The 25,143-nt window shown below is 35.2% G+C and overlaps 1 protein-coding gene across 2 annotated transcripts; it reads left to right on the top strand.

Annotated features, from left to right (window-relative positions):
• Positions 1-12,509: 12,509 nt before the first annotated feature.
• On the top strand, positions 12,510-24,422 carry LOC128854732 (hatching enzyme 1.2-like). 2 transcript variants are annotated; one of them, XM_054089055.1, is made up of 3 exons: positions 12,510-14,016; positions 19,769-20,551; positions 23,000-24,422. In XM_054089055.1, exons 1-3 carry the CDS (start codon positions 13,851-13,853, stop codon positions 23,011-23,013), a joined length of 963 nt encoding a protein of 320 aa, XP_053945030.1. In that variant the 5' UTR covers positions 12,510-13,850; the 3' UTR covers positions 23,014-24,422. The 2 variants fall into 2 exon arrangements, with proteins under 2 accessions (XP_053945030.1, XP_053945029.1); XM_054089054.1 differs by lacking the exon at positions 23,000-24,422 and having other exon boundaries at positions 12,512-14,016; positions 19,769-20,924.
• Positions 24,423-25,143: the final 721 nt, after the last annotated feature.

Here is a 25,143-nt window from a genome sequence, read left to right as displayed (position 1 = left end):
AATTTCAAGCGGCGAAAATCTACGACATACTCATGAGGTTGCTCTCTATTTCAAGAAAGTAACTTTTTGGTGTGGATTTTTGCCAAACGGTATAATCGAAAATTATTACTTGAAAGATGTGTGAGGAGCTGCGCCAACACCAAGCGCAGGCAGGAGAAAATTTTCTTTTTATTATTTTATTATTAAAAGTGTGAATAAATTTTCAGCTTTGTACATATTTGATTTGAATTTTAACATTTTTGAAGCTTTCGAAAGGATCAAATTGCGTCTTTCAACATTTTGCACGTTCCTTATCATTTAGACGTTCAACGTGAACGCAGTGTTACTAATCTTTATTTTACATAAAATTAATTTATATGTAAATTGGCACAAAGTTAATCATCCAATTGTGTTTTTGAATAAATTTTTTACTTAATAAAAAAAATTATTTTCAGTGATGGAAAGCTTTATTTTAATCTACATGCACACGCCACTTCTTGTACTTATAGATGGCATCTGTTTGTATACTGCAGCTAACTTCACAAGTGACAAATATAGGCGTACAACGCCATTTTAAAAAATTATAATTCTTTCGATAGGGTGATTAATTTTGAGCCACCTTGTATTTAAGAGAAAACGTATATTTCCAATTCGCGTGAGTTAAATCGACATATTGAATTAGGTGTTAATGGATTATTTGTAAATCACCAAAACTAATATACAACTGCTCCGTTCCGAATGGATTCTGTAAAAATCTCGAATAACAAAGTTACTTAAACTACAGGCACATACGAAAATGACGAATGACGTTATTGGATCCATTGAAGATTTCGAAGTGGAAATCGAAATGTGGCAGTTTTTAGTTTCTACATTTCAGATTTATATGCTTCACTTGCACTTCTCCATTTCAGTGGTGATATTTAATTTAAAGGCATTTAATTAAAAGCACTTTATCGATGTACCTACGCACACAGCCTCAAATAAAAACTCTTAATGTTTGCAATCAATCACTAAAATGATGGTAGATAATTTCAGATTTGGTTTTGGCAAAATATCTCTGAATTTCATATAAAATGAGAACCGTAAACTTTGAGGTGGCATGAAATTGAAGAAATTACTGATACAAATATTTGGTAAAATACGTGTTTTCTTATTTTTCATAGCTTATCAGAAAAATACTATGACTTTCCAGGGATTATAAATTATTTTAATTTTTTTGCACCGTGTAATTAGAGACCGACTTAACTTCGAACAGAGCACCCAAAGCAGGGATGGCGGCGTTACGTGCCACACAAGTCGCAACCACTCGGAAGATTTGGTCGAATTTAACGACATAGGACACTTTTCTTGGCACTTAAAGATCGTTGTTTAGCTGACAATCCGGCAATAATTCACATATCAATGCACTTACTTGCCTACGCTATTGCTAAAATGAGAGCCGAAACTGTCGTGATGCAAAATGATGTTTTAAAAATAAGCTACTACACGATCAATCAAGCAACATACTCCAACAAGGATCGCTAAGTTTTTTTAGTACGTATATACAAATTCAATGCGCATAGGCAAAGTTGCCTTTTTATTCCTGGTGTTTCAAAATATTTAAACACAAAATATAATTTCTGAACTGTAGCATAGATTTACTTCATATCATTTTTTTATTATTATTATTTATATCGTATTGCATACACCTAGTACATCGGCCAAAATTTGCATTCATATAAAGAGTACTTCTAAAGACTCGCCTACATATTGCTTTAAAATAAAAAAATTAAAAATGTTGATTCTTTCATATTTCAATATTTTTATTCAAAATACGTCTCTTGACGATTATATGTATATGGAAAATAATTTCAATTTCCACCATAAGCACGCCTACGGGTAAAATCCGACAAACAGTCAATTCATAAATGGTTAATTGTTGAGAACGCGAAGATAACGTTGTTGAAGGCTGTTCAGCAACACTCTGCGCTACAGCAGCGAAATTCTCATCAGAACATCCAGTGTTCAGTCTGCCAGTCCTTTTTCTATCCTCGAGAGAACCAGCTTTTCACCAACTTTTCAATTGTTGACTCATTGATGATTATTTCCAACAAAAAAATTAAGAATTTTGCAATATGTTTCTCAGAGAGGTCAACCATTTTCATAATAAGTTTCAATAATAAAAAAAGATACCGTCAAAAAACTATTCACTACTGACATCTTTGCATCACTTTTGAAAGTTCCTTTATGATTGACAGTGATCTTATCTCATTGACATTTTCTGCTGAATATCATTCTTCCATTCATAACACCCTCGAGATATTTGAGGTGATATTTTTCAATTCTTTTTGAAAGTTACTTTTATATTTACAATGAACCCATCAGCTTTCTTGAAAATAATGATGGGTGAATTAAATTTACAAAGGGGCACCGCATAGTCGACTAGGTTGTGCGGGACTACCCCCTATGGGCATAAAACGTGTAGGAAAATGTGGGGAACATTTTTTCTATAGAAGTCCAAAATAAACAAGACTGGGGTCATAAAAATGTTTTTATGGCGTCATATTTTTTAAAAAGTTAGCGCGTTGGAAGTTACATCCCTAGCTGACTTCCAGTGAAGTTATTGCGTCTAAAGAGTCAGTATGTTTTTGTCATCGGTACAAAATGACTTTCGAACAAAGAGCTAATATTAAATTTTGTCTTAAAATCGATAAAACGTTTACCGAAACGTTTGAAATGATGAAATAAGTTTATGGCGATGGTTGTCTATAACGTGGCTATATCGAGTTCATGAGATGGTTGTGAGGACATAAATGACAATGAACATACGGGCCGCCAAAAAGTAATCAGTAATCACAGAAAACTCCCTCGAAATTGTTCGTAAATTTATCAAAAATTAGCCGAAATTATCATTGAAGTTCATGGAATCGGAATTGAATATCTCCTTTCATTTGCGCTTACGAAAGGTCTTTGTACGTTTCATGCCGCACAAATTAACTGAGGACCAAAAATTGCTCAGAATTCAACATTCGAAAAACCTCATTAAAGAGACGAGAACTTCCTTTGAACCTGAAACTAAGCGTCTCGACGAGACACCACGCACGTTTGAAAAAGTCAAAAATCAAGTCGATGCTCATTTGTTTTTACGATTCCAAGGGAATTGTCCACAAGGAGTTCGTGCTAACAACCGTCAATTCAATTTTCTATCTTTAGGTTTTGAAACGTACCGCGAAGGAGGAAGTTGGCGCTTATTGTATGATAATGCACCATCTCATCGATTCACTCTTGCGACTGATTTTTTGATCATCAATCACTCACCGTATTCGCCTGATATGGCTCCCAGTGACTTCTACCTATTCGAAAAATTACATTTAGCCATGAAAGGAAAACGTTTTGCGTCCGTAGAGGCCATCCAAAAGGCCTGCACCGACATGCTGAAGGATATTCCGGTCAATGATCTGAAGCTTTGAATGAAAAACTTTTAGATCGTGCAAAACAGTGTATCGAGTGAATAAATTAAATCGAAGTTATCAGAACAAAGCTCCTGTCGTTTATATTTTAGTTCAGTCTTGTTTATTTTGGACTTCACAAAGATGAACCGTGAAAATCATTTTCATGAAAAGCATCCGATTTTCAAGGGTGGCGAAAACCTATAAAACACACTTTGCAAATTGAAGGAAAAGCTTTGTTTAAACACCTAATAAAGCATGTGAAAGATATTTTTTTCTTAATTCCAATAGTACCACTGATATAGTGTGAGACCAATGAAAGTGCGTACCAATGCGGAATTTAATGATTTCTGCGCTAGTCCCGTCAAAGTAAAATACTTATATATAATATATAAGTTTGCATACCTAAAAACGTTTACATGCATTTTGTTACATACCATCCAGTATTATCCAATTTTAAACTCCAAACCTGTTTAGTTGTCACCTTGACCCTCTTCGATACGCAAGCTCTTCCCACACTTATCGCTTCGTTACGATTACCATTCGCTTATGCCGCAGCAACCATACTTAGCTTACAGGTATTTATTTTGGATTCAAACCCCTTATAAATACGATTTGTACGTGCCAATGCTGTTCTTGTAACAAACAGTTATACAGTCAATGACATCGTAAGGTCTTTATGAGTACGAGCTTTTTTAATATTATAAAGTCTGTTTTTATGTGAAAAATGGAATATACATTTTTAATCGTTTAATCTTATCCATCCCTGTTAAAGAAATCAATAAGATTTGTAAAATAAGAATCACATAAACAAATTTTTAAAATACCATGTTTCTATAACTGGAACGAAAATTTAAAATAATTTTACCTACACCCATATAATTCGTTTGGATTTAAAAGTTGTAACACTAATCATTATAATCAATTTCTGTATTAGACTTGCATTGACATGAAAAGGGAGTTGGTATGTCTGACCAATTCGATTGCTTGAAATTTTAAATTAGTAGTTTCTCAGTAGAAAGTTTAGGTCTAAGTAGACGATATAAAATTGCAATCGGCGTTTTATAGTTCTAATCTTAAACGAGGGAATTCATATGATTGCTTGCAGAATTATTTTTAATTATTATTTTTATTATTTTTTCTAAAATTTATAACCCAATCATTAAATATTTTATACTGATGTGTCTTTGGATACCGTGGCAAAATGTCTAGAAATCACTATCGACGCGTATCTAAATTAAAAAGCCCATATTTCAATATTAAAAGACGGAATGAGATTAAAAATAGATTTAGGCAGTTTTACTGGCTCCTCGGAAGACAATCACAATTCGGCGCCGCCGTAGCCGAATGGGTTGGGTGCGTGACTACCATTCGGAATTCAGAGAGAACGTATTATGTTCAAATCTCGGTGAAACAGCAAAATTAAGAAAAGAAAGTCCCTCACAAAAAATATCTGCCGTTCGGACTGTACGTCACTCCAAGGGTGTAAGCGTTAATTATATATCAGGTCAGTCCATAAGCTCGTGCGTTTTCTAGAGATGGTTTTAAAATTAATAAAAAAGATGTTTAAAGTATTTATTAATCAATAATATATTTTCCTTCATTATGTACAATGTCTTCCGAATGTTAAGGCAAATTTTTAATTCCCTGCTCAAAAAATTGTTTGTCCTTGGAGCCAAAATACGCTTCGATATACCTTTTTATGGCTTCTTTTGAGGAGTAGTTCTTGTTACTCATATGGGATTGAAGTCCACGGAAAAAGGTGATAATCACAAGGTGCAATATCTGGAGAGAATGGTGGAAGCGGCAGTAGCTCCCATGCGAGCTCGTTCAGCTTGCCTAATGTTTGCCTTGCGGTATGAGGTCTTGCGTTGTCGTGGTGAAACAAAACTTTGCGTCTATTCACTAAAGACGGTCGATTTTTGTTAAGTGCCTCATTCACGACTAATTTATATATTTTTAGAGCAAATATCATTAATTTGCAATTTAAAAATATCAAATCAGTTGTTTTAAATTTTTTTTTCCTTGCTCACTCCGTTCGGAAGCATAGGGCCTGGACAAGACTCTTCCATCGTACACGGTATTGGGCTGTTGTTTTTGCGCCGTCCCATGAAATGACGATATCTGCTAGCTCGCGCAATATTGACCTTCTTCAAGTATTTTATTTAGCTGACCTCGACCTCTACTCCCTTGCGGGTTTGGTTTCAGTCCAGTGCCATATTCTAACAGATGATGTGAAGCCACTTGTTAACAAAAGATTGTAGCCTCTGTGTGATGGTGTGAGAGACCAGCCATGTTTCACTCCGTACAACAATACTGACTTCACACATGAGCTGAATATTCGCAATTTAAAGCGCCCGGAGATTCGCGAACACGCCCTTACATTCGCCCGATCGCCGACCTTGCTTTGTTTAACCTGCAGTTGACATCTTCATCTGCTCTGACTGGGGATTTTTGTACAGAGATGCTGAAAAAAGTATACATCCCAAAAAATATTTACATTTTTACTACTAACGAAGTTGTATATATTTGTGTATGAAAAGAACATGTTTAAAAACTATTTTTTTTTTAAATTTTAAAAAACAATATTTTTTAAAATTCATAAATTTTAGTTTTTTTTTTTTTTTTGTTAATATAAGCCAGCAAATATTTACGCACAGGATACATGTAAGTTCATAATTCTGAATTACCCTCAAAATGTCAAAACAAAATTAAAAGTGTTTCGTTATCATTATGCACACACTAGAAAGCGTTAGTTATTATCATTGCCAAAAAATAATCAGTGGCGCCTGGTGGCATCTGGTGGCACCTGCAATTGATTAAAACACTATTAAGGAACACGTTGATACTAGTTTCTGACCGTAGGTAAATGTAGCTCAACTTGCAGATCCAAGAATATGAAGGAATATGATTTTTTTTTTTTTTCGTAAAATTAATTATAAATAGATAATCAAATGCTTCACAGCCTTTGTTCTTCCGGCTAAAATATATAAAAATATCCTACCCTAAATAAAAAATAAAAAATTGGAAGTCGGCTCAAGCAAAAGGAAAAAAAACCACCTTGGGCTTTGAAGTTTTTTCTTATTCAGTTCAATACTATACAAAAATTATACTTTTGACATATCTAATATATAAAAAAAAACTGTAAGTCGGAGTTTAGTAATTCTTTTTGATTTTATTGTTGGTTCTATTCTGGAATTTAGAAATACCATTAAACATTGCGTAGGTGGTATGTTGAAAATTTGACTTTCTTCCGCTAAATCCCCAGTGTGCGTCTGTCGTGATAGTACAGATAGATTTTTATATGTTTTATTTCAAAAAACCATCTAGGCGCGTCTTTTGAAATGCCTTTTATATTTAAAGTTTTAAGATTCTAGCCCATCGCTAAGTTGTTCAAGCCTACAAATAAACTAATTTTCAGAAAAATATACGACAAGTACTTAAATCAATTGACTTGAAATCGCTCATAGTGAAACGCGGGAAAATTTGGAAATGCGCTAGTATATACGGGTGTCATCCAAACTAAGACGCTTACATACCTACTTATTTTGGTAATTTATGATTCAGCAGTCATCACACTCGTGTACACCCATTAGAAGTTGGAAACCAATGTAAGATGAAAATTAAAACTTGATTTTATGCTATCAGGTTGAATTAATTTGAATTTTTTCGCCTTCGCGTATCTAATGAACATTTCAAAATAAAACATGGAGTTGCTTATCTTCCAACTTCCGTTTGTTAACATTTGTGAATTTTCTCCTTTCATTTTCATCTTCCACTGGTCAAACTAGTTCGCCTATAAAAATAGGTAACGTAATTAATCAAATGCAGATTTATTTCTGTCTACGTGTACCGTAATCGTGCAGCGAGGTAGTATATCAAATTAAATTGTGAACTGAGTGATTTCCATGCCGGTTGATTTCAGATTGCAGCCAACTGCCACAACAATATCTTTGGATTGCTCACTTTAATTTATGGTGCTAATATGGAAATAGGTATATACACAGACAAGGCTTCATACATATGCATGTTGGCTCAGATTTGCGTATGTGCCTGCGAATTTTGTGTGGTATGTTGGAATGTATATGGAGCCGCGTATATAACAGTACCAATAAAGATAATCAAATCAATTTAGGTTGAATGCATAAATTAGCGCAAAGTTATGGTTATGTTGAGGTGCAAATAAATAGCATATATACAAGGTGAAGTCCAAAATAAACAAGACTGAGCTAAAATAGAAACGACAAGAGTTTTGTTCTGATAACTTCGAGTTTATTTATTCAAAATAGTTCCCTCTGGCCTCGAATCATTGTTTTGAGAGATCTAAAAGCTTTTCGAAAGAGTGTTTCAGGTCATTGACCGGAATGTCTTTCAGGAGGTCGGTACGAGCGTTTTGGATGGCCTCTACTCACGCAAAACGTTTGCCTTTCATGGCCAAATTCAATTCTTCGAATAGGTAGAAGTCACCGGAAGCCATATCAGGCGAATACGGTGAGTCATTGATGGTTAAAATGTGATTTCTAGTAAAAAAATCAGTCACATGAGTGGATCTATGAGATGGTGAATTATCATGCAATAAGCGCCAGCTTCCTCCTTCGTGGTATTCAAGGCAAATTCTACGAATGCGATGCAAAAAACCCTTCAAAATGCCAAGATAGAAAATTGCATTGAAGGTTTGGCCCATTGGCACGGACTCCTTGCGGACAAATCCCTTGGAATCGTAAAAACAAATAAGCATCGACTTGATTTTCAACTTCTCCAAATGCGATTTTTTGGGTGGTGGCTCGTCTGCGGCCTTTGATTCGGCACTTTGATGCTTAGTTTCAGGTTCATGTTGGAAACACCACGTTTCGTCACCAGCTACATTGTTGTAAAGAAAGTTGTTGTCTTTTCTCTCCTCTTTAATGCGATCTTTCGAATGTTGAATTCTGAGCAATTTTTGGTCTTCACTTAACTTGTGAGGAATGAAACGTGCACAGACATTTCGTTAGCCCAAATAATCAGTTAAAATGCGATAAATTGATGTTTTCGAGATATTCAACTGCGATTCCATGAATTTCAACAATGGTTTTGGTTCATTTTGGATAAATTTACGAACAATTTCGATGGAGTTTTCGGTGATTACTGATTTTGGGCGGTCCGTATGTTCATTGTCATTTATGTCCTCACAACCATCTCTGAAACGTGTAAACCACTCATGAACTCTGGCACGAGTCTTCCACTCAGCCCAATGTCACCAAGCTTTCACAGGAAGTCAGCTGCGGATGTAACTTCCAACGCACTAACTCATTAAAAAGATAGCACCATGAAAAACATTTTTATGACACCAATCTTGTTTATTTTGGACTTCACCTGGTATATGCGTATGCGACGCCCGGTCTTTACCCAATTTTATGTTAAGAAAGTTGAAGGGTTCATTTTTGTAATAAAAGTCGGGATTTAGTTTTCGTTCCAAGTAAACAATTTTCTGTCAGTCGTACATGGAGAAAAGTAATCCAAAGAAATAACTTTTGTAAGTAGTATCCGCGTCGGATGCGTCACCTCTATTTTCTTCTATGTTTAAACCTATTATCAACTTTCAGTCAAAAGCATATCAAATCTGTTTGCAAGATGTGTTGCTCTAATTTGTGCCCAATTGAGAGTCACTTGCAGGCTTAAAAGAATAAAGTATTAATATAGCTAAAAATAAGTGTAGAGAATGGTACTCCACTGATACCCCAGAATGTCATAATAATCTCAGTACTGAGACCACGCTCATAGATGTTTGCACCCTTCCTGTATGTAGAAGATATTATTATTATTAATATTTATTAAAATTATAGATTAATCTAATATAATAGCTCTAGCTACCATAGCCAGCGGCTTATGTAGAAGGCTTATATTTCACGTCTCTAGCAATGCGTATGCCTGAGTATATCAAGTCGAAGTTAGCCCAATCATTAATAGTTGTAAGAGATAGGTGAAGAGGCTACGTTTAACGTGTTTAAATCGTAGTAGCCAAATTACAACAAAATCATTGGCCAATCATTCAAACTACAAGCAGTTCTCAGCGCCAGACCAACTGCGGGTACATGAACTTCAAACACGTGATAATTTGAGCTAGTTTTATTTTGTCTACAAAAAGGGACAGCATTCTGTCAGCGGGCTACCAGAGCTACAGTCATAAAATATTTAATTATTTGATTCAGTTCCAGTTATGGAAAGCATGGACTTACTTTTGGTGAGATAATATCATGTAATCTACAATCTCAGAAAGCCTATCTGGATATATTCCCTAATTGAACTAATACTAAGTAATATATTAATATTTTTTTTTTTTGCTGCAAAGACTTGAATCTATCGGCGCGCCATTTGGTCTTGATCATGACCACCATAATGTTTGCCGGAAAATGGAAAGTTCCAAAAGTAATCATACCATTCCGTATTATAATACCTCTCCAACTCTAAGACCTATTTTTCACAAAGAATCTTGTCCATCCTAATGCCCTCAAAAAATTCTACTCTACTTTGAACGACGAAAAGTGACAAAAATTAGATCTTGCATCACGATAACGCCCCTGCTCACACATCGTTGCTTGTGCCCGACATTTTGGCCAAAAACAACACACTAATGATGCCACAGCCACCATATTCCGCAGATCAGGCCCCCTGTGACTTTTTCTTGTTCCCGAAACTGAAGAGGCCCATGAAAGGACGACGCTACGCTACGATTGACGAGATAAACACGAGAGCTGAACAAGATAAAAAAATGATTTGTTGAAATGCTTGGAAAGATTGGAAAAAATGTTGGCACAAGTGCATAATATCTCATGGGGATTACTTTGAAATAATATAAATAAATAGTTTTTGAAAAAACACAAAATTCGCGATACTTTTTGAACACATCTCGTATATGTATTGCTTCGAATGGAGCCATTTTGAAGGTGACAAAATAAATTTTGATGATTGGACAATTATTTTGCGGTTTATTGAACAATTCCCGGTACTTTTTTGACAGAATGTACTTACTAATTTTTTTTTTTTGTTGAAATTTAGTGCATTTAAGCGTTATACCTTCCTTTATGGTGGAAAATACACCCAAAATGATATAAACACAAATCAAGAAACGTTCGCTAAGACAATAGTTTTTTACTATAACTTTTACTGTTTCAAAAAGTTAGTACTAAACCAGCAAGTGGAGTAGTTGACTGTGAAACCAATAAGCATTCTCATACCACCATTCCTTTTCTTAAGGCTACAATTAATGCCGTTATGGTCAATATGAATAAGACGCATTTGATTCGATCATGCAATCGTTTCAGAACTCGTATTGAAGAGGTTATTAGAGCTAATGGTGATTATATTGAATGATTTTATAGATAAATACATAATAAATTAATGTTGTGTAAAAAATTTGAGAAGTTTCATTAAATTTTATTCAAAATAAAAGCTAAGTAGTTCTACTCTCAAGTTATCCTTAAACACCGTACGCACGCTATAATGAACGAAATGCTACCCGACTAATTCATAACGGATTAAATCGAAAAAGAGTCAGAGAGAAACTTACAAGAGAGCTGATAATATTAAACAAATTAAGCCAATTTGCGAAATGAATTTCATTTCAAATGGGTTTAAGCACCAAAAAGTAACAGAAGCAACAACACATACCGAGTATGTCAACTTAGACGTTGTACGCTCGAAACAATTTGAGTAGTGGTCAAGCGAGCGTCGGCGGTGTATCGCCCGTCAGCTGTTACCATTGGCAAAGCGACTGGTTTACCAAAATGCGTAAACATAAATAGGTATGTTTGTATGTACCAGCGGGTAAGTTCAAAAATATTTATAATAGAGTGCGCTTGGCTGTAGTGTGTTGCTTTTTTTGTTGACTTTGATGTTAGCGTGCATTCAGACTGCCGCAGAGGCGCGCGGCGATTACACCAGTAAGTAATCAGTACACCATATATGGCTCACACAGTCATTGGCATTATGATTTGTTTACGTTTTCGATAAAATTTTTTTATTTCTTCATGCACATTTACCGTTTAAGTTTTCTTTTTCGGTAAGGGGTTTTAAGGTTTGGCACACGATTGTAGGCTTAAGCAAAAACTACATCCACTCAAGAGAGTCAAAGCTAAAGCAATCCCATAAAGCTATTTTTACTCGAAAACTAATTTCGGGCCAAGCAAATACAAATGTACACTTATATTATGTATCTAAGTATAAATCCATGTGGGTATGTAAACGTGTGTGCGTGTAGTGCATGTAGTATACGAGGTGTGATTGTTAAATAACTATACTAAGTGATGCGGTAAACGTCAGCACCAGCTGTTAAGCGGGAAGCCTTGTCTTTCCAATGCAGTATCTATCGCTCGTTTACAGAATATTCGATCGTATTGAAGTTTCTAGTTTTTAAGTGCAAGTGTGAATCAAAATTAAAAGCAATGGATTTTTTTAATTTTTTTTTTTTTATTTATCCATAATATTTCTCTTTCTCCTCTTTCTGGTTTTCTGAAGATCCAACTATTAGTAAATACCAGGTGGCGCAAAGGCAACCTTGCGATGTTTTTTGGCTGTAATTTAAAAAAAAAAATGAAAAACTTTGATTCTTCTTGTGGATTATTTTTATTTGGTCTTTTAATTTTTTCTACATCAAGTCCAGAATATGATGTCATGTAAATGGCCGCCGCCACAGTTGATTGCCATTTGAGCCCTTTTTATGGCATTTTCCATCACTTTGGCTAAAAATTCCGGCGATAGGTCCTCACATTCTTGACGGATATTGTCTTTAAGAGCTGCAAGAGTCTGAGGCTTGTTGACATAAGCCCGCCACTTCAAAAAGCCCCACAAAAAGAAGTCTGGAGCGGTCAAATCATGCGATCTTGCTGGCCAGTGCAAATCGCCAAAACGGGAGATTAGGCGCCCGGGAAATACATCCTTCAGCATATCGGTTATGGCACGTGCAGTGTGTGCCGTTGCACCGTCCTGTTGGAACCACATGTTTTCCAATCCCAATTCATAAAGTTGCGGCAAAAAGAACTCGCTGATCATTGCTCTGTAGCGCTCACCATTCACAGTAACCGTTTGACCCGCTACGTCTTCGAAGAAAAAAGGTCCGAAGACTCCTCCAGCGAAAACAGCACACCATACAATGACTTTGAGCGGGTGCAATGGCTCGTCGTGGGTTACACGCGGATTTTCAGTGCCCCAGAAGCGTAAATTTTGCTTATTTACGTACCCGCTAAGATGGAAATAGGCCTCGTCACTCATGATTATTTTTGATGAAAAATCATCTTCCTCTTGGTGGTGATTAAGGATGGCTTGAGCGTATGTTAGACGCGATTGGCGGTCAACAGCTAACAGCTGATGCACCGTCTGGACTTTGTACGGAAACATCTTCAAATCTTGTACCAAAATTCGCTGTAAAGACCGTCGATTGATACCCATTTGCGTGGCACGTCGTCTGGCCCATGTCGACGGCGCTTCCATGACATCCTCGGCTACAGCAGCAATATTCTCTGCAGAACGGCTACTCCGGGGTCTTCCACGCCTGGCAGCATCTCGTATTGTACCAGTCTCTTCGAGGCGAGCGGCTAAACGTCGCAGTGTTTCACCAGTAGGCGTTGGACGGCGAGGAAATCTGCGACGAAATTCACGTTGTGCCAAAGTCACCGACCGAGGTTTCTAGCCAAGTATCACATCTCAGTGTGAGACCCTCGCCATTTCTTGCGTCGTGCAATTTTTATCTATATATGTATTTCTGAGATCCAAATCTGCTTTGACAGAAAAAAAATCACCTTTGAAATTATGAATGAGAGGAGAGGGTTTGTATTATATATTGTAGTTTATAATGCATGAAATCAAAATACAATGTTTTACTGCGTCAGCTCTGTTAGTTAATAGTCACACCTCGTATGTAAAATGAATATTTGGAACTTTAATAAAGTCGCGCTCGCAGATTTATTTGGCCGAATGTTTTGCATTTTATGCGATAGTGATTTTAGCTTAATCGCTCACTAGTAACAGTCGCAGTTGTAAATCGTTGGTGATCCAGTACGGTGTAACGTCGCGTCGTTCATGTTTTCTCATATTTTGCCTTATATTTTTTACGCAATTTTATTTGTTGCTTTCCCGCTTGTTTGTTGGATTCGACGTTAATTTGCAACTGTAGTCATCTCACATTTATTTATGTTGATAGCACGCTTGCGCTAAATCGCCGCATTTCGTCGCTGAACGTCAACGTCATTCGCTAGCATTACTGAAATCGCATATCGTTTATTAAAAAAAATGTAAATAAATAAATGGCACAACGTCCTCTTTGCATGCCGATTTTATGAAAACCACTACTGCAGAATATAAGTCTACATTGATGCGCATAAAGTGCAAATTGATTGCCAAAACTAATATTTTCAGTATTTCCAAACGAATATACCTATTCAATATAGAAAATTCAAGTTGTGTGATATAATGCCAATAATGTTAACTGAAAGTGAGAATTTTTATAAATTTTGGCGTTTATGCTGCTTGTTAGTCGCCTACAGTGTCATGTGTCAAGGCTTAAGTGCACAAATCAAGTCCAGATACAAGCCTATGGGAGTGGATTTGTTCGACCATGAATTCATGAGTGCTCCAGGTAAATTTTTTAATTTCAATTATACGAATGTTAACCTCAGACTCCAAAAATAACTTTTATTATGTTTATGAAGTGCGACAATTACTATAAGAAAATTACACAGTAAAATACAAGCAAATTATTTTAAGAGCAAAATTTGTTTATCGATGTTCAAAATAATCTCACTTTAACCCGGAATGAAACTTCCAAAGCTGCCCTCATGATTGGTAATCTTCTTAACCCGTTCAACACCGCGTACCCAAATTTCTTAACCCTCTAACGCATGAAATTTTGTTTGGACTCAAAAAATTCTACCAAACCAATTTCACGTTTCTGAACTCGAATCTGCTGGTATTTTTTAATATTCTATTCATTTGCCTAATGCAGGTAAAATGTGTAAAGTCCGCCTAAAGGCGGATCCTTGCACTTGTGCTTCGACAATACTAGACTATTATTTATTTATTATTATTGCAATAAATTACTATTTAGGATTTATTTTAAAAGTTTATTTCTTCTTTGAAAAAGTGTATCTCTTGCTTGTGAAAATACATAAATTAACTCAAGATTTTAAACAAAAAGTGTGGGTTTCTTATTTACAACCAAAATACTTACACATTTTTCCCATTAATTTTTCGATTTTCAATTCGCGGGAATGGCTCATTTTTACAGCTTTTATAGCTGAATCGAAACATATCTAAATAATAAGAAGATTAAATATTAAATCATTCTAGCGTTGAAATGTGAAAATATTCCAATAAAGGTTCTAACATACCTACACATACTTACCTACATGGGTCTGCTTTAGTACCGGTCTGATTAAATCTCACTTATTAACGGTCGATTATTACTTTAAGTAACGCAATTTGAAATGGCTTGACATGTTTTTTCAAGTAACTTTTTTAATAAGAAATTGGTTTGATTTTTGAGCAACTTCAAACTTACTAAAATTGATTGGCATACTCATAGTCTCTGCATAAAATTAAAATTTTGATGATCTTTTTTTGAAAGGTACTCAATTTTTCTGAATTTTGTACAAAGTTTGGAACGATTTTGATATGCAATTAACTATATTTTTATTAAAGTTTACCAAAAACGAATTTGATGAGAAATATTGTGAATATTGCAAAGCGATGAAGTGATTTAATTTTGTGAGTACAAGAATATTTAAATTTACTGCCTTTCGTTCATGTCTTATTTTTCAAAAATGTTAAACGCTTTAAAGATATTTACAAAGCTTACAAACACTTTATTCAAGTTCAAATTTTTTGTTTTATATAGTAAGAAATATAATGTAAATAATATATAAACATATGAAAATGGTTTTTCCCCGAAACATCGACAAAAGTTTTAAGAATGGATGAAAAAGATTCTGCAATAGACATAAAAGTTCGTATTGAGAATAAACATATTCTTTTTCGCATTGACCATATTTAAGCAAAGTAAAAAAAAGGGGCAAATAAACTCCAATTTTTTTTATATCATTAGATACATTGTGGATTTTCGAACTCAGCAACTTATTTTACTTAAGAATTGGATGATCTCAATAAAAATCTTTAAGTCATTTTAACCGGTGTAATTGACAGCATTACTGAGGCATTTCTATGGAATTCGACTGCTTCTACTGAATGATTTAAATGAAGTACACAAAAGCTTTAAATAACAAGCATTTTTGACAATACCAAGGTTGGCTTTGAGGGTAACCGATTTTCGGGGTAAAAGTGATACCGTTGGAAAGCTGCAGTCCCCCGTTTACTTGCACAACCACAAAGACTTTATGTTATTCAAAACTCTTAGCGTCAAATAAGAAAATATGTTTATAAAATAGCTTTAATTTGTATTCCGCTAACTAGCGAAAATTGTTTACAGCAGTACCACATTTATCCCCAAAATCGGTCACCTACATTTCAAAATTTCCCTAAATTTTATTTGGGATAGACGGACGGATTCTTGAGTTACCGTAACATGGGAAGTGGACGTGGTTGTTCACCGATTTTGCCCATTTTCAATGCCAACCTATTCCCCTTGGACAAAGAATAAGGCAGTTAGTAGTTTGTACAAACCTGTTTGCCGATCCAATGTGACTTAAGCACATCTCGCAATCATACGCACTGTACACTAATATAACACTTTGCACCATAATTGCACATTTCCACTTATTTTCACTAATAACTGCTAACTTTTTTTTACTAAGAGTTAATTGCATACAACTTTTTAACAAATAGCACTGGTTTACAGCCAAAATGCACCAGAGACGCCGTTATGTAATTCCTATGTAAAATCACCGTCTGATTCCGAAAATCAAGGTTATTTTTTATTCTAGGGTAACGTTTTTGAGATATTTACGAATTACCGTTATTTAAAAAAAAATAATTCGGCCCACTTAATCATATATATCTCGAAAACGAATTGAGCGATTCCAAAACCGTTTAAAGCTTTTAAAAGGTAATAAAATTTGCTATAAACTGTGTGTGAAACACTTTTTGCTAGGCCCTGCAGATTCAGAGATAACGAACTATCATAACGGATTTTTTAAATTTTTTTTGTAAAAATATAAAAAAAATTGTACGTTGAGAGAAAGGATCTCGAAAACTTTTTATTTTTTCGTATATTTTTTGTTTTCACTCTAAGCTCTGTTTTAAAACAAAAAAAATAAACTTTGATTAAACAAAATCGATGAACTGATACAAAAGTTACAAGCATTCAAGTAAATATACCAATTTAATACTTAAGTACCCTACTGGTAATATGTGTTAGTATTCGCATATCAGTTTGTTACAGGTAGATTTAGGGTTATTAGATACAAAAAATTGTTAGTGTCGTTATCTCATACACAGATACATTTCAAGCAAGATCATATGTTTAAGGCAGGTAGTGTTTTCTATGTATAATATAACTAGGGAACCTTTTTGTATAGGTAGGCTTGCATTTTTAGTTGATCTATGTAAGTATAAATAATAGTACATGTGCCTCGTTCCTTCATAATTTCTGCAAGGATCGCCGGATACTGTTCACTTTATAATTGCAGTTTATAATCCGTCATTTACTTAAAAATATAATATGAATAAAAAGGCGCGAGAGTTTGAGTGTAAAAATGATCCAGATATGTTCTGTTTCATCTGCGGGGAATTTATCGTTAAAAGGATGCGACGTGTGCTTTCAAATCCTTTGAAATTTGCATACCATAAGTGTTATGGAATTGAGCCTAGAAACAATGAAAAACCATGGACACCGAATACTGTGTGCACCACATGTCGAGTCGAATTGATATTTTCGGAAACCGGAACCAAAAGGTACATCGTAAAAATTAGGAGTTTGCTCTCTTTTAATGCATATCTGACTAATTTCTTAAACTATCTATTTAGGCGACATATGAAATTTATTACACCAATGAAGTGGAGGGAACCAACTTGCCATTCAACGGACTGCTATATTTGTACTACAAAAGTATTTGGGGTTGGAAAGTCAAGAAAAGTAACCTGTGCCAGCGTATCTACAGTGTCATTACCAGAACTAAATTCAACGGAAGCTACATTGCCAGAATCAAATTTAACTTTAGTTCCGGCTCCAGTTTCATTGTCAACAGCAGTATCTGATTACGCGGCATCATGTTGTACTGAATTGCAAACGGAAAACGAAAGAAACCCTTTGTCACACGCACAACTCAATGATTGGATAAGGGATTTGGAATTATCAAAAGAAAAGGCCGAACTACACGCCTCTCGTATGCAACAATTTAAATTTGTTTCATCCGATGTTAAGGTAACATATTATAGGACTCGTCACGAACAATTCTCCCAGTACTATACGAAGAAGGACAGTGTTTGTTATTGCAAAAACATTGCTGGTCTATTTAAACAGTTTGGTGAACCATATGATTCAAAAGAGTGGCGATTGTTCATAGACGGCAATCTTTCCACAGATTTCAGAAGCAAAAATAAAGGAAGGGATTTTTGTGGGGCCGCAAATAAGGAAAATAATGGCCAATACCCATTTCAAAGAACTATTGTCACCAGTGGAGGCAGCGGCGTGGGACTCTTTTGAAAAGGTCGTTACTTCTTTTTTTGGCAAACACAAAAGTCCTAACTTCGAGCTGATAGTGAACGATTTAATCAAAAACTATGAGGAAATGGGTAAATAAAAAACACATTTAAGACCATTTTCCCAGTTAACTTTAAAACTAAAAAAAAAATTTGAAAAAAAAATTTTAAATTTACATGAGAATATATAGCCCTTAATCTGAATTTATTGCCCTGCTCCGAACCAACAAGAACGACCAAAATTTGTTCTGATTTGGAAGATTAATCCAGCCTAAGAAAATTATATGCTAATGTGTAACTTATGTATTTATCTAATTCCCCTTTTAATTTTCTTTCAGGAGTAAATATGTCTTTAAAAATTCATTTTCTGCACTCCCATTTAAATTTTTTCCCGCAAAATCTTGGCGACGAAAGTGACGAGCATGGCGAAAGGTTTCACCAGCAAATGAAAATGATTGAAAGTCGGTATCAAGGATTGTGGGATGTCGCTATGATGGGTGACTACTGTTGGTTTCTCATAAGAGAAACCGATTCTTATATAAATAAGCGTCAAAACAAGACACATAACTTTTTCAATTATAAAATAAGATCATAGAGTTAAGACAAAATCATATGTACATACATATGCTATTATTTGTAGGGTACTTAAGTTTTTTTATATGGATATATTTACTTGAATGCTTGTAACTTTTGTATTAGTTCATCGATTTTGTTTAATCAAAGTTTATTTTCTTGTAATAAAACAGAGCTTAGAGTGAAAACAAAAAATATACGAAAAAATAAAAAGTTTTCGAGATCCTTTCTCTCAAAGTACAAATTTTTTTATATTTTTACAAAAAAAATTTAAAAAATCCGATATGATAGTTCGTTATCTTTGAATCTGCAGGGCCTAGTAAAAAGGGTTTTACACACAGTTTATAGCAAATTGTATTACCTTTTAAAAGCTTTAAACGGTTTTGGAATCGCTCAATTCGTTTTCGAGATATATATGATTAAGTAGGCCCAATTTTTTTTTTTTTTTTGAAATAACGGTAATTCGTAAATATCTCAAAAACGTTGCCATAGAATAAAAAACATAGGAATTTCATAACGGCGTCTCTGGTGCAGAAAAAAAGTTGAAATTTGTGATCCAGTGTAGTCAATTGATTCTGCAGAGTAAAGTGTAAAACTAACTGTCAAAGCGTTTAAATGAGCGCGGAACTGTGAATTGGTCGTTTTAGTGTGCCATTCACACCGTACCAACGAACTATCGCGTATTAGCAAAGTACTTCCGTTCGTGGTAGCAATTGAGAGTAGCCAAAAATTTGTTCGCGAACATTCTTTCCGTTTTTCGTTGGTTTAGGAGTGAAACACGTTGACTTGTGTCAAATGCTGAGAATTTGATCAAAATAAATTAAAAATATTCTTTATGTACATTATTTTTACTGAAATGATTCATTCATAAATGATTACAAATAAATGGTTATAAGGTCTTTATTTTTAAATGTATGTACATACATATATAAATATGTTTATAACGTGAATCGGATAGAGCATTATTTTGTTTATGTGGGTAATTTATCTAAATATATGTATTCAAATAAATTGTATATGCATTTCCCTTTAGGTTTTTAATCGCTTACTCGCTTATTTTTTGCTATTTTCTACGCAGTTTTGACTTTATCTCTTTCCGAGCGCATTTATTTTCGAATATTTTTAATAAAAACCCCTTAAATCTATTTTTATAATTTCTACAGACTCATTGAGCTCGAACATAGAGGACTGGAACAATAGTGAAACTGAGATTGATGATCCTGAAACAGTGCCACGCCTCTATCAAGGCGACATTGCCATTGATCCTTATACTTACATATCACTTAGGCTTGGCGTTAATCCCATGAAACATCCGAAACGTGTGTGGCCTAACGCCACTATTCCTTTCGAAATTAGCCACTTATACACAAACAATGAACGTATGGCCATACAACGCGCCCTAAACACATTCAATTCCTTAACTTGTATTAATTTTATACCCTTTGACGGCGAGGAGGAAGATTACGTATTAATTACACCGCCAGTAGATGATGCACCGCCCGGTTGCTGGTCGTTTGTAGGAAAGCGCGGTGGAGAACAAATAGTATCATTGCAGCAACCTGATGAGAATAGCGCACACTGTTTCAGCAGCGAGGGACGCATTATGCATGAACTTATGCATGCGATTGGCATCTATCACGAACAGTCACGAGCGGATAGAGATAATTTTGTTAAAATTCATTGGGAAAATATTGTTCCAAAATATCGGAAAAATTTTAAACTGATTTCTAAAAAGAAAGGCAAACAGACGTTCGATTACGATTACAATTCTGTAATGCATTACGGCGAATTCTACTTTAGCAAAAAGAAAGGGGAGAAGCCGACTATGACACCATTGCAACCGGGTGTACGTATAGGTCAACGGAAAACCATTAGCAAAACAGACTGTCTAAAAATCAACGATTTATATGGTTGTTTAAATGGTAGGCATGCCCGAATGTACAAAAGTTTCTGCAATCTATTGGGACTTTAAATATACGCTTATGGTTATTTAACTACTTTTTAATATTTATGTACACAGTAAAAATAAAATATTGTTATTCACTAATTTTAAGAACTTAAATCATATTGATTTACCAGATGCTAATATAAATAGATGAATAATTGGAATAAAACGATAAACGAAAACAATTTTCCAATTATTTAGTTTAAAAAGTGATTTATCACTGGTTAGTAATTATTTCCCAGTTAACTGCTAACCAACACACAGCTGAAAGTTTTAGCAATGAAAATATTAAGAAATAAAATTTTGTTTACATCATTCAAATCATTTAGATCGAATTTATTGAAAAAGTAGATAGCATAACACTGCAAAGGCAACCCTAATATTTAATTTCTTTGAATTTGCTTATTTTCCTTTTGAATATGTACTTAGAGTTAGTCGTTGAGTCGTTTATAAAAAAGCTTTGCAGTAACACGTTGATTTTTTTCGGCTCTGTTACCCTTCTATATATGCCTGTAAAATAAGTTTGACTACTTCAACCAGCATGATTAATAAAGTATTGCAGGACATGCATGATTAATAAGTACTCCCGCGAAACTGCATCCGTAGCATAACATGATGTGTAAATGGTCTTTCAACAAGTATGATAGGTTATAATATTTGGCCGCCTGAAAGAAAATTGTGAACTAGCCTGCGGTGGGTATGATCATAAAAAAGTCTGAACTACTGTAGAATATGTCTTCATTTGTAAAACTTATAATACGTTGACATATGATCTACTTTTTGAAGTGAAACTTCTTTAGGCGCGTCGGGGGCCCCAAGGCAGATTGAAAATAGGCGAGTGAAACGGTAAGTTCGGAGCGTTACCGAAATCCGTCAAATGGGCGGGGCCAAGGAGCAGCTGCTCCTTCCCACTCTCGCCCATTCGCTCTCTCGCATCGCAAGCGCTGAACGATGTGAGGGAGCCACCGAGACACGCCGTCTCTCCCCTTCTCTCTCGAATGCCTTTCTTTCTCTCCCGTTTGCTCTATAGCAAACTACCGACGCCGTGCTTCAGCCGTTCAGTAAGTGTGAAGCGAGGTTAGGATATTGCGTTGACCTGTGATTCGCACTGAACGAAGCGACAACGGGTATTATAGATAGCCATAGCCCGTGCAAATGAGTGCTGTGTGTGAGTATCAGATAAAGCGCCGATTGAATGTGTGTAAGCGGGAAAGCAATAAGAAACTGCTGTGAAGTAAATAGATGGTAGGTATGGAGGAGACGAAGCGATACAATGAGTGCGTTTTCCAAACGAGTGACGATAGTTGAAGTAGAAGGTTGTAAAATGACATTTCAACCGTTTCGGTGATCAAAGCAAATTGATTAACGCGCCAAAAGTAGGCAAAAAATACCATTGGAAGTGCAAAGAAATGTCAGCGTCAAGTGCAACACTGCACCCAAGTGTCAAATTTGAAGCTAATAAGGACAAAAATAAATAATACAAATTTATGTGGAGTGATATAGAAAAAAAAATATGAAAACCTGAATTTAACACGAGAGAGGGGGGAGAGATCTAAACCGGCGCTCCCATGCATGGAACAACCAACTTAGAAGTTTCACTTCTACCGTGCGTGAGTCTGACAGACCCTAGTTTTTTTGTGCTTAACTCCCAATCCGTAATTAAAAAGCGAGATTTCCCATACAAAATCTCTCTCCCAAAATCTGAGATTATAAAATAATACTAAATAAAACCATACTGTTTAACATACAACCCTGTGTTTTCTGTGTAATAGATCATTGTTTTTACGTGTGTAAAGCTAGCTACACACTCAAGTCTGCAGAAAATTGAATCGATTAAATTTTTCTGCTCGTTGTTGCTACATGTGGGCATGTGTATAGGGCTTAATGCATACCAAAGCTCATGCTTGAGTGAACTTCAACGCAAAAGGTTGTGTGCGCAATGGCTATAATTGATAATCAAGCTTGGCGCGATTTCATTGAAGTCTTTAGGGGCGAAAAAATATTATGGGAAGTAAAAAACGAGAATTACAAAAACAAAGTGAAGCGTGATCAAAGTTGGCAGAAGCTGTTGGAAAATTATTCACAAGCCACAGTCGACATCGTCAAAAAACGAATTAATGGCATGCGGAATTGCTACAGGAGAGAACTATCTTCGAGACCAGGAACTTCAAGCAAGTGGACGCAGTACGTTAGACTAAAACGAAAATAAAAGCGATTTGAGTAATACTTAGCACCATATGTATTTTATTAACGGTATTCATATTTTATTAACGGTATGTACATATACTATATATGTATGCGTGTATGTAGAATATTGTATTAATTTTTATACAATCTCATTTTGCCACGGAACTGATCCAACTGTGTTAAAATACTCTTTGTATTTATTGCGAACGGATTTCGCTGCGTTTTTAGAATTTCCTCCTTGAAGCGGTCTTAGGTTTGAAAGCCCACAATTATTAAGTGTTTCACTTGACCTCCCGTTTTCTGCGTTGACGCTATCATTTGTATATTGTGCTCCATTCTTCCATGTTAAGAAGTTATGAATATAACATCAGGCCAAAACTATTGTAGACACCTTATTAGGGCTCAAGTTTATTCTGTTTGCTAGAACACGGAAGCGCCTGCATAAAATCCCAAACGCATTTTCAACCACGCGTCTAGCTCTCGATAACCTGTAATTAAAAATAATCTCATAGCGGCTTAGTTGGGTACGGGAAAGGGGTCTTATTAAATTCTCCATAAGGGGAAAAGCATCATCTCCAATAAAGACAAATGGTAGCTTCTCCTGACACATTGGAACGCTTGCAGCTTGGGGAATATGTAGTTCATTGTCATCATATTTTTGCTTAAACTTGCTTTGACCGAAGATTCCAGCGTCAGATGCTCTTGCGTTTGCACCAACTTCAACGGCAATGAACTCATACTTCGCATTAACAATTGCCATCATTACAATAGAGTACGATTTCCTATAGTTATAATAATATGAGCCCGTCCCAGGTGGTTTCATTATTTCCACATGTTTGCCATCGATCGCCCCAATGCAGTTGGGAAAGTTCCATAGTGTATTGAAATCATTGGCAATGTATTTCCAGTCGTTTTCAGTTTTTGGAAGCTGAAAAAAGAATACAGCTAATTTTAGTTTCATGTTTATTTACAGGCTGATTCTCAAAGTAATAGGAAGCGAAAGGGGTCTGAAAAAATCTCGGAGTTTCTTCAAAAGGCCATACAGCATCTGGATGAAACTAAAAATAGACGAACGGCACGAGATGATGCTGATGTATTTGCTGAATCTTGGGCAATTTGATTCAGAAAATTATCGCCAGAGCAACAAATATACGCAAAAAGAGGTATTGACGAGATCTTAGTACATGGACAGTTGGAAAATATCAATGTTAACTCCGTTAAGATAAATATTACGCAAAGACTTCCAAGGCCCTACACAATATCTCGCGCGTCGACTCAGTATACGTCATCATCGTCTATTTCAGATCCTTTTACCACAGTTCTGACACAACTACCACATGTATTTCTATCAAAAAACACTATGCCACGAAATGAATGTTCACAGCCAGTGTTCGTGGGATCGCAATAGTACATTGAACCAAACAGCTCCGAAAATTCTGTTTCAGCACAGTCTTTTACCGAATTGTTTACAGACACCCAATATCAGTGAGCTCAGAGCTGGGCCGTAATAATAATTTCACTTCAAAAAAGTGAAATTACGATTATGGTAATCGTAATCGCAGGTGTAATCGCTTGCACGCATTAAGGAGCTCTGAGTGAACTCAAGTTTAACTTTTTGAATTAAATTTTTCTTTTTTTTATGAATTATAATATTGAACTTTTTTTAATAAATTACCTGAATATAATCTTTCAATGTCTTAATTATAGCTTCATAAGTTTCAATTACAATCCGACTTTGGCTATGTGGGGATATTGCAGTCAAAAATTTTAAGTCCTCGAAGCTTTCACCTGATGACAGAAATCTTAGAGTAGCTGAAAGCCGTTCATGGGGCGTAATCGCGTCTCTCATGAAGGTGTCCTTCTTTTTTATTAAAGGCTCTACCATTTTTAGAAGTTCTTGATAATTTTCATTATTCATCCGTACAAAATTTTTAAATTTTTTTTCAGATTTTGTTTCAAGTTCTTTAAGGAGTGGAACGTGTGAATATTTTGCTCGCTCTATATAAAAATGTTCACTCCAAAAAGCGTTGTTTACGTTTTTTCGCTCTTATTGTATTTTCATTTTCAACGCAAACAGAAATTGCCATTAGCGCGATTATTTCTTCGTTTTCCGATGACATGATGTTCACTCGGTCAGCGATCACTGCAACTGATGTCTGTACAACGTGTTGTAATAGTGTATAGATCTCAATATGCGACGGGGTGTGCAGACCAAGTGTGCTCGTGTATAGCTAGCTGAAAGAAAAACGTCAAAGTAAAAACGAAATAAAATGTATGCCGGCAAAGAAAACAGGTTTGTAGACATAATTCTAATAAAATTGTATTAGGTATTATTAATTTGCATTCATATAAGAAAAAAGGGTATTTCCATAAACGCTTTGCTCACCTATTAATTATGAAATGTAA

Source organism: Anastrepha ludens, chromosome 2 (genome assembly GCF_028408465.1).
Source record: "Anastrepha ludens isolate Willacy chromosome 2, idAnaLude1.1, whole genome shotgun sequence".
Taxonomy (NCBI): domain Eukaryota; kingdom Metazoa; phylum Arthropoda; class Insecta; order Diptera; family Tephritidae; genus Anastrepha; species Anastrepha ludens.
This window is presented reverse-complemented; position numbering and strand designations above follow the sequence as displayed.